Raw genomic sequence first — 10771 nt, forward strand, 5'->3', positions numbered from 1 at the left:
AGAATGCCCCTTCCTCCCCAGCCCCCACCCTCAGTACAGAGCTGACAAGGAGGTTTTCTCCAAGGAAAGGGACGCACCCCCTCTCAGGTCAGTTCCTACAACCTTGGAGCTGGCAAAGTCACATGTAAGGAATAGCAAGATGGCCAGCGTAGCTGGCTCATAAAGTGCATGGAGGGGAGTAAAGGGTAAGAAGACTGGCAAGGTAGGAAGGACCCAGTCTGTGAAGACCTTTAAATGCCAGAGGACTTTATATGTGATCCTTTAGGTCATAGGGAGCCAGTGGATTTTACAGTAGGTGTTGACATAGTCGTGCACATTAGGAAGATTAACTTTGGCAAGCAAGTGGAAGATGGATTGGTAAATACATTCATCTGATAGACTGAGCACATCCTACAATAACCACTTACTTGAAAGCAAAGTGTTACCTTTCACAAATATAGACACAGTATAAACTCTTTTGAATTTATATTTAATGGGAAATAACAGTGTTCAGGTTTGTCACATTAGGTTGGACTTGGGGATGATGGGCACAACTACAGGACTGTCAAAGATGTTTTGAGGTCTCTTAAGGGAGCTTGGAGGGGGCACTCTTCTTGACTTTGCCCTTCTTTATTACCTAACAGCCTGTCCATAGTCAGACTCATTGAATATTTGGGACAAACTGACTAAGGGCTGGCCAAAATGAAGGTCAGAGGGGAAGCTGACAGTGACTGATAATAAATCTCTCTGTGTCCACCACTCAAAGGGAACTAGCACTGACTTAGGAACCAGACTTTGATCTCTATCCTTCGCTCAAATTAAGTTTTTACTGAGGAGAAAAAAGAACTTAGGTTCATCCAAATAGAATAAATCTCTCTCTTTCAACTATTTGGATTAGCTTATCACTAAGTGTTACCTCTGCATTTCTCATATTTTTAAAACTCTAATGTCTAGCTCCCTTTGACCTCGTAAACAACAAAACCAAAACAAGCAACTAGGGAGTCTAAGAAGGGAATTACTGGTCTATTACAGACTATTTTTCCCCCTCCCAGATTCTTTTTTTTTTTGGTCATGTCTCACAGTTGTTATGAGAGAATCAGTGAGACACTCCTGTGTTTGAAATAAAGGGAGGGGATCATAGGGATAGTTTTGGGTGAGGATCCTTTTAGGGGGCATAACAGAGTCTATGCTGGTTATTTGTCAAGAATCTTGATAAAAATTCCACTCTCCACTACAGTATTTGTCTGAGACAAATATAAAGAGAAAACTCCCCCTCTAATTGGCATTCTCTCAGCTGATTTGTTTTGACTGTTTTACCTTTCATGAGACTAAACCCTGAGCACCTTGGGAAAATTAAATAAAATAAGAAGAAGAAATGTTGAGTAAACTAAAAGTATCAAATGACTAGATTGTATATGTGACTTGAAACCCAGTAAAACAAATTTGGTGTGTCCCATGTAGAAGATACTTGAAACACTCTGTAAAATTGTTACTTTCAGAAAAAAGCAAGAAAAACATAATAAACAGAGCATTGAAAAGTAAGGGCTTCTAGGAGGGTAAGAAAAATGGAATCCCCACTAGGTAATTTGCCCAGACATGTTCATGTGCATATGATGGATGAGTTGAGTCAGGAGACAGTACCCATAATTCTGCGTGTGCTTTCTATAGCATTAATAGCAGCCTATGGGCTTAGTTTACATGACCATCAACCTGAATAGGCAACATGAACAAGCAACCATGTCACTTGGCATCTGCCATGTCCTTAAATGTCCAAAGAAGAACTTCAGAGTTAGAGTGGGGGCTGTTTCCAGCCAACTCATGAACATTTTTCCATGGCCCAAACTCATCCTTTGCAGACTTGTTTTCTGTTTCAACTATTTGAAAATATATTTCTTCTCCCCACCCCTTCAGATTTAGAAGTCTCACTCAGTGACCTTACTGTTTGAGAAAAAAGGTACTTGGTGATTACAGTGATATGTGCAAGAGAAAGAAGTTTTATATGTAGGTTATGCTGACTCTTTTATCTTAATGTCGTACAGATACTGCTATTGCCTTTAAATTATATATTGCTTCTATGAAACTTGCTCAAAAATAGCTTCCCAAGAAGGAAATCCAAAGAAATATACTACAAAGCACATATTTTCTGAAGAGAAATTTGAAAAACATGGGCTATTATAACTCATTAAAGCAATATCTGGATCGGAATAAAACTAAGGTCTTTGTCCAAATGCATAGCAATAAAGGAACACCACATTTATTGACTCATTAGTTCTGTGCAGTCAAATATGTTATATACACTAAGTTGGGTTCCTAGTTTGGGATATATTTTATGAAATGAAATAAAAACTCCCATCCAAATAGAGGACAAAAAAGATTAAGACAAACCTTTACTATTAACAGATTCAGTGTCTAGGGTTGATAAAAAGAAAATGTCCTGAAAATTAGAGGTGCCCCTAAGTGGAATGGGTTGCTTCTGGAGTTAGTGAGTTCCCCCCCACAAGAGGTCTTCAAATAACAGTGGAATGACTAGAAAGGCAAGTGATTTGTTCCAAGTTGCCCAGCTATGTTTCAGAGGTGAGTCTTCTCAATACAAAGGCTGACCTTCTGGCTTCCATTCCCTCCTGCCTTTCTATGCCTATGTGTGCTGTCTGGTTTTCATATTTTTATGAAAAATATGGCTATGAGTTCTTATAGAGCCTTATCACATATAAAATAAGGAATAAGAAACGTAATTAGAAATGCAATAGGGAAAAGAGAAGTTCATTTTCAAAACTAGTTTGCTTGGTGATTTTATAAAGGGAATACTTTTGATTACCATAGTGGAAAGGTTTGCCATTTAAGGTTTTACCAAATTAAAATTCAGATCCTTTCTTTATTAGTATATGATGTAAACCAGGAAGTCTCAAGCATGTTGATGTACTATATAGAATAGCAATAGATTTGTTCTAGCCATGCAGAGTGTGGTATGGAATTTGGCTAGGGATTTTCACTTGTTATTTGGTACTTACATCATGTAAATGCCTTATGAGTATCAGCTAGATTTGGAGTAGAGCACTTCTGTGTCTTCCTATGCACTTATCTTCTGAATATCTTCTGTATTGTCTTCTGAATTTAAAAAAATGAATTGGTAAAAGGTTTAAAACAGCATCACTATTTGGAGTAAGTCAATCCTTCCCTCTTTGAGTTGTGTGTCAGAGCACACAAATATTTGTAGAAAGGTTTATATTATATTGATCATGGGCTTTTCTCTCAATAGAAAAGTTCTAGCCTATAAATTTTTGTCCAGTTATTTTTCGGTTTTCTTTTACTCTGTGACCCCATTTGGGGTTTTCCTGGAAAGGATACTGGAATAGTTTGCCATTTCCTTCTCCAGCTTATTTTTATAGATGAGGAAATTGAGGCAAACAGGGTGAAGTGACTTACCCAGGGCCACACAGCTAATAAGTGTCTGTGGCCTGATTTGAACTCAGGTCGTCTTGACTACAGGCCCAGCCCTCTATGTGTACCACCTAGCTGCTCCTCTCAGGCTATAAGTTTAAATGATCCTAAAGAGAGTGTTCCCCTTCCCCAGTGAAGTAATCATGTTTCTTCATCAGTGTCTTGAAAATGAATCAATGTTTTCTTAAGAGCTCATTATGTTACATGATTAAGGAGATGCCAAGATGAATGAGCTATAATTCCTGCCCTCAGGGAGCTCACAGTCAAGTAGGGAAGAGAAGACCTACAAATAGTTATAATATTAATTAAGATCAGCACTTATTTGTGGTGACTTTCAGAAGAGCTCCATCACATCTTCCTTACGTAAAAATGAGAGAATTATTAATTCAGAAACAGAATATTGATATACCATTTCCAACCCAAACTCCCCAAATCTCCCTGGGTTACCTTTTGCTTTTGATGTGATCCTGCGGAAAGTTGGACTAGATATGTCAGTTCATATCTAAGACTCTGCTTCCTCGGAAAGTTCACCAACGTTTAGAACAATGTCATTTGGTTATTTGCTTATCAGTAACTAAATGCTGCCTAAATAAAGTCAGGAATGAAAGGAAAGCTGTTTCTGCTGTCTTAGGCACCAGTTCCTGTTCATCCTTTTCCCTAGTGGATAAAAGCAGCAAGAAAGGCCAAGTGGTTTAGTTGCAGTATCTCAGACATTTCCTACATCCTATAAAATGCTGAATATGGAATCTAATTGAAGGCATCAACAAAATTTAAAGGGATTTCAAGACAGATGTTATTTACCCCTGCTTTATAGTTGGTCTCATTGCCTTAGAGAGGTAGGATGACCTACTCAGAGTCATTCAATGTAGCTCTGGTAGAACTTGGATAGCTCTAAGACCAGCCTGATTGCCAGTTTGCCAATTCACAATACTATGAGGCTTACATTTCACATTGACTCTTAATTTAGAAAGCTAGTTGGGGGAGTGGGTGGTGGCTAATCTTAATGAAATGATTCAGTTTACTAATAATGGAAGAGCAAGTTCTTGAGTGGTTAGATTAATGAGTATGATGAAAACCAGAGATATGCAGAAGAGAAATGTTAGAGTAGTGTTTAGGAAAAAGGAGATCCACTAGGTTGTCTATTTCTTTAACACAAGACATTCCTAAGGGACAAGAACATGAAGGTTTATCTAGCTGTTTAGCCCAATCGTGTTCTGCAGATAATTCTGTCTACAGGATTATTCTCATGTTCCCACCTGTCAACTTCACGAGTAAAAAATATGGAAAATAAAGAAGTTCCATTTAAGTTAAGGTTTCTTGTTGGCCACTTGTTTTCTTTCCATGTTGCTTCCCCCTCACTCTCACTAATTCTTTAGCCTCAGTACTGTTAGACAGGGGGTCGGGCTAGGGGGTAGAAGTATGAGGGGGTCGGGTAGGGGGTAGAAGTATGATGGCATTCTCCAAATGAAAAGGAGATGAGGTTGGCACATCAATGTCAAATGCCAGCCATTTTGATGCCTTTCTGATATCATTACTCAAATCACTCACACCAGCACAACATGGGTCATGCTGGAAAATCAATGCTAGTGATTACTTAGCTTAGCTAATGGCATTAATTATGTCTTGTTGAAGAATAAGCCTAAAGTAAAATACAGGACACATTCAGAAGAGCATTTGTGTCATTATAGTTGATCCATCTGGAGAATGTCTCAAATTGTTTGGCTTCTAGTCGTTCCAGAGAAAGACGGAGGCATTTGGAGATGACAGAATTGCCAGAAAAATGATAAAAGCTTTTTCTTTCGTTTTTGTTTTTTTCTTTTTCCCCCTATTGTTATCCAAAAGATGCCATCATTGCTAAAACAGATGCTGACAGAGTTCTGCTAAGGATAGCACAAGGCATGGTAGCTCTTTGCTGTCTCCCACTTTGTTGTTCCTTTGGAGTTCCAATGTGACAGATTCTATTTTTCACAATATCCTCTTTGCCACCTTTAAGGAATGGTACTTCTGTTGACTTTAGTTCATTACCAAATCACTTTTATTAGCTATTACAGTTCCTAATTGGCTTTAATTAGGGCCACAAAGGTGGCACAGTAGATAGAGAGTCAGGCCTGGCCTCAGATACTTGACATGTACTAGCTGTGTGACCCTGGGCAAGTCACTTAACCCCCATTGCCCCACAAAAAAACCAAACAAACAAACCAATATGGAATTATTTCCTTTTGTACTTCTAGTTGCCTTACTGGAGAGAAGACGCTGACAAAAGAGAAAGAAAAAAAAATCTAATAATTTCAAATAATACAGCAACTAGATAGAACGATTCAATAAAAGGCCCATTCAATTTTGACTCAGCACTAAGAAAAATCTGACAAGTGATTGCATTTATCTGAAGAGGTAGTAGTACTTAGGGTTTAGAATCTTGCCTTGTGGTAGCTTCCTCTCTGCTCTCAACAGCAAACAGGCCACTATCAGGATAGGGGGTGGTAGTGAGGAGGGGAGGAGAAGGGTAGGCTGGCTCTTGTGTCAGACATTTCCATTTATTTCTGGGATAGTACATTTGAGCATGCTCAGACAAATCTTATACCAGAAACCTTTAAACACTTGGAGCAAGGTGAGGATTGAAGGGGGGAGCACATGGGAGAGAAAGCCAACATCCTTTATTGCCTGAGCTAATTCCTGGAAGCTAACAATAGCACTTCCTATACTTGGAAGGTTCTAGTATTTCATTTCCCAAATAAAGCCATACCTTGGCCATTTTCACTAGGGAATTCTTCAAAAGAGACCATTCCCATTACCATCTTATAAGGTAAGATAAAGTGTTCCAATTAACACCAGTTTTCTATAACTCTAGAAGAAGGTAAACTGTACAGTTTTGCCAGTATTTTATAATATAAAATCCAAAATTATAGGACTGGAAGGGACCTTAAAGACTCTTAATCCCAGCCCCATATTTTATAGGTATGGAGTCTGATGCTGATGGTGTAATGGAAAGTTCATTGAGCTGAGAACCAAGGAGTATAGATTCTAGCTTGGTCTATACCATTAACAAGCAGCATGGCCTTGGACAAGCTACTTCTATCCCTTAAATTCTGTTTCCTCCTCTGTAAAACAAGAGAATTGTCAGAAGACTGATGATAAAGCATGGACTAGAAATGATGTACTAGAGAGACAGAATGAGACATATTTTCAGATACAGCCAATGTGATGATTTGTTACCTTTGACTACATATATTTGTTACAAGGAAGGATGACTTAGTAAGAAGCAATAGAGATGCAAAAAGGAAAGAAAGAAAGGAAGGAAGGAAGAGAAAAAGAAAGAAAGAGAAAGAAAGGAAGAGAAAGGAAGAAAGAAAATTGCATGGATAAAACAAAAAACAAAAGAAAAAAGTTCAGAAGGGGCTGCAGAGTAATTTTGCTTCAAGCTATTAATTTTAATATAAGTTTTTATAAAACACTTATTTAACCAAAGTTCACAGTCTCACATACAATCCTCTTGTTTATTGTTTTATATATTGCAATTTTGTGCTTATTAATTATTAAGTTCATAAAAAGAAACATTTGAAAATAAAATTAAGAAATTGGAATAGATGATCCCTAGAGTCCCTTCTGGCTCAAAAATTGTATGAGTCTACTTAAAGAAAACAATCAACTTATGCATATATGTATAATTTTCCATAGCAAGTGTTCCTATTTAACTGGAGCTTGCCTAAATGGTAAAATAGCAATGATATTTGATACTAACATGAATATGGAAGCCAAGTCACAAATGACATAAGCTCTACTGTCCTTAAATAATAGAAAGCCCTGATTATTTTCCAGCTATATTTTTGCCTAAAGCCAACACAAGATTGAATCTTGCTTTTGTTGTAAAAATGTCCGATAATTAGTTTTGTGTGATCATCAACGACAAATATTAAATTGAGCTTCTGCTCTGCACAAAGCTCTTTGAACAATGCTGGCTATCCAAAGAGACACAAGATATGACTCTTGTCCTCCAAAGTTCTGAATAGGTATAATCTAGTTCAGTGGACCATTATTTAGACCTCTTTTCTTTTTCCTTTTGCTCTAATAACTTTCGATACTTACTTTTCTGAATCAACTTTTACATATTGTTTCAAGTAGATTAGAATTAATTGTGCTTTTAAAATCCATGCTATAGGGATTTCCCTTAGGTACTTTGCCGTAATTCAATATAATTTAAAGAAATGATAATATTATCCCTGAAGGGAGAAGAAAAAAAGGAAGAAATGAAAGCAAATCTCTACCTTAAATGCTTTGGAAATTAGTCCATCATAAATAGATGTTTTTAGCTATGATAAAATGCATAGGTAGATTGATTTATATTGCTAGAGCTAGTTATGCTTAACCTCGGCCCATCCAACTACACCTGCCCACCACAGGACAGAGGGGCCTAGGAAATTGAATCCAGTGAAGTCTTTACACTTACAAACATAATTTTTATGCCTTATGCACATAATTCCGTCTGCCATTTTTTCTGTCTCATTGCTTGAAAGAATACATATGGCATCCAGTGAGCAAGTAAAATAGTCTCTCTCCTTGATCTTTATTACATTATATCCTGGGGCAGCTAGATGGCGCAGTGGATAAAGCACCGGCCCTGGATTCAGGCGTACCTGAGTTCAAATCCGGCCTCAGACACTTGACACTTACTAGCTGTGTGACTTTGGGCAAGTCACTTAACCCCCATTGCCCCACAAAATTAAAAAAAAAAACCAAACATTATATCCCATGCTGTAGGGTAGCTAGTGAAATTAAGTATAACAGGCAGGTTTGTGTGGGGGAGGAAAAGAAAACAGAATTAAATGAAGAAACTTGAGTTGCCAGTTAATCCACCCCATTAGGGAGACAATTCACTTGGGGATCACATGTTATTATTGCATATAAGCTAGACCTTTGGTCATGTTGCATTTATGATTTTAATGTGATTACTCACATATCTTTCTGTTATTTTTTTCTTTATCCTAGTGCAAAAATTTGACTGGAATCTGTGAGGCTATAATTTCTCTCTCTTCTGGTAGCCTGTCACCTCAGTCTGGACACTTAGAAGTTGTCTACATCAACACAACAACCAATGAGGCACTGGTAAGTCATTTTACAAAGCATGGAAATCAACAAGCTTTGGAGCAGACATGGAAGTGGGCTCTCGTTCTTTTTATTTTTATTTTAAGGTATAACATAATGGTAAGTTAACATAAAAGGAAACTGAACTCTGAATAATTATAATAAGCTGTGAACTGGTCCAACCATTCTGGAAAGCAGTTTGGAACTATGCCCCCAAAGTGATCAAACTCTGCATCTAGGTCTGTGCTACTGGGTCTGTGCCCCAAAGATATCAAAGAAAAAGAAAAAATGATCCATATGTACAAAAACATTATAGTGACTCTTTTTGTGATTATAAAGATGGAAACAGAGGGGTACCCATAAATTGGGTAATGGCTAAACAAGTTATGTTATGTGAATGTGATGGAATATTGTAGTGCTATAAGAAATGATGAAGGAGATGATTTCAGAGAACACTGGGAAGACTTTTATGAACTGACATGAAGTGAAGCATACAGAAATAGGAGAACAATTTATGCAATAACAATCATATTGTACAGAGAAGCAACTTCAAAAAACTTGGGAACTCTAAACAACATAATATCCAACCATAATTCGAAAAGATTCATGATAAATATGGTATTAATTTTCACAGAGTACAAATTGAGGCTTTTTTGGACATGGCCAATATGTAAATTTATCTTTCTTGACTATACATGTTAGTATTTTCTTACTTTCTCAATGGAGGTGGGAAGGAGAGAATTCAGACATTAAAATAAAACAAAAATAATTTTAAGACATAATTATAATGGCCAATCTTGATCTTAGAGAACAGATAACAAAACATACCTTCCTTTTCTTATCAGAATAGCAGGAGACTGCAGGGGCTTAATGATACATATGTTATTAGATATGGTCACTGTATCAGTTGTTTTTGCTTAGCTATTTTCTTCAGTACAAGAGAGATGGTTTTTGAATAATTATTTTAATCTAAAAGTTTTAACCATTAGAATATCTCAGTTATTTACAATATTTACAATGACTGGAAGACATAAATAGAGTCCTAAATATAATGAGTTTTAAAATTAAATCACAGACAATTCTTCCAGACACAAGGAAAAGTGTGTATAGGAAAGGGATGAATAACAGATGAATATATTAAAACTTTTATATTTAAAAACTGGGGGATAAAATGTCACTCACAGTTTCTGCCCAACAAGTAGGCAGCTTCAATGAGAGCCAAAGGAAAGACCATTGCTGCAGGAAGGCACAAGCATGCCTCCCCTCTACCTGCTTCACATCCTGGCACTGAGCGCACTCCACTCTGACCCATCAACATGTCTCTAAGAACTGTTTCTAAGATCCTTTTCTAAAGGATTACGATTTGGTCATGATATCGTGCACCAATAGTCGTTAGTCTGATCTAGTGATGAACAGCAGCTTGGAGCACACTGAAGAGATAGGGAGTGTGGTCACCCTTGAAAAATGTTTCTCATTGGGAGAATCTACCATCAACAATTAGCCAACTTAACCACTCCTGTGGCACTGTAAGGACTATCCAGGGTTGAGTTGAATAAGCAAAAAAAAAAAAAAAAAAAAACCATCAGCGCCAACTTTGTTGGAGAGCTTTTAGAAAACTATCCGTTATGCTCAGACTACTCTCCCAAAGTATTTCTGTTGTGATTCTAGCTACCATATTGGTTTTAGGTCGTATTTAAAATTCAGTAATCAATACTCAGTGTATGTCACTGTGGGATTTCCTATTTAATCTGTGTAGATATGGTTATGTTCATTTCAGAGGGCATGGCACAGTGTGACTATTTCAAATATAACAAATGGTCTATAGTTTTGTGTTTGTTTTTATGACATATTGGTTATACTAAGACTATGAATGTGGACAAAGGACTGAACATCAGATAAGTAATACTTTGGGATGGGAAGCCGCACATGCATCATTGCACTGATGGCAGGAACATATCCTGGGGAAAAGCAGGGGCTACCTCCATCAGAAGCTTCTCCTAATGTAGGACACACCTATCCTACTCTAGTCTATCCTATTTCTACCCTATTCTTTGTTGATACCTCTTCAGAATAATTCTTTTAAAATACTGATTACAAATGAGTGAAGAGAAAGCTAACTATGTCCAAAAAGACACTATTTGACTATTTGGTAATAATGAAAGATATTCTAAAAAGTTATTTCTTCGGCAAGCCAACAATTTCAGTAAGTATACTGTGGGACATCTTGTAATGGTGTGCATAGAGGACATAGGACAATTGAGTCTTAACAAGTCAT

The 10771-nt window shown here is 37.1% G+C and overlaps 1 protein-coding gene across 1 annotated transcript in view; it reads left to right on the forward strand.

The window, feature by feature from the left end:
* LOC122733284 (connector enhancer of kinase suppressor of ras 2-like) overlaps positions 1-10771 on the forward strand; it is a 565211-nt gene that overhangs the window by 273580 nt on the left and 280860 nt on the right. The window contains exon 7 of the mRNA XM_043973567.1: positions 8401-8517. Within this exon, the coding sequence (XP_043829502.1) occupies positions 8401-8517 (117 nt within the window). The remainder of the gene's footprint in view (positions 1-8400; positions 8518-10771) is intronic.

Source organism: Dromiciops gliroides, chromosome X, assembly GCF_019393635.1.
Source record: "Dromiciops gliroides isolate mDroGli1 chromosome X, mDroGli1.pri, whole genome shotgun sequence".
In the NCBI taxonomy this organism is placed as follows: domain Eukaryota; kingdom Metazoa; phylum Chordata; class Mammalia; order Microbiotheria; family Microbiotheriidae; genus Dromiciops; species Dromiciops gliroides.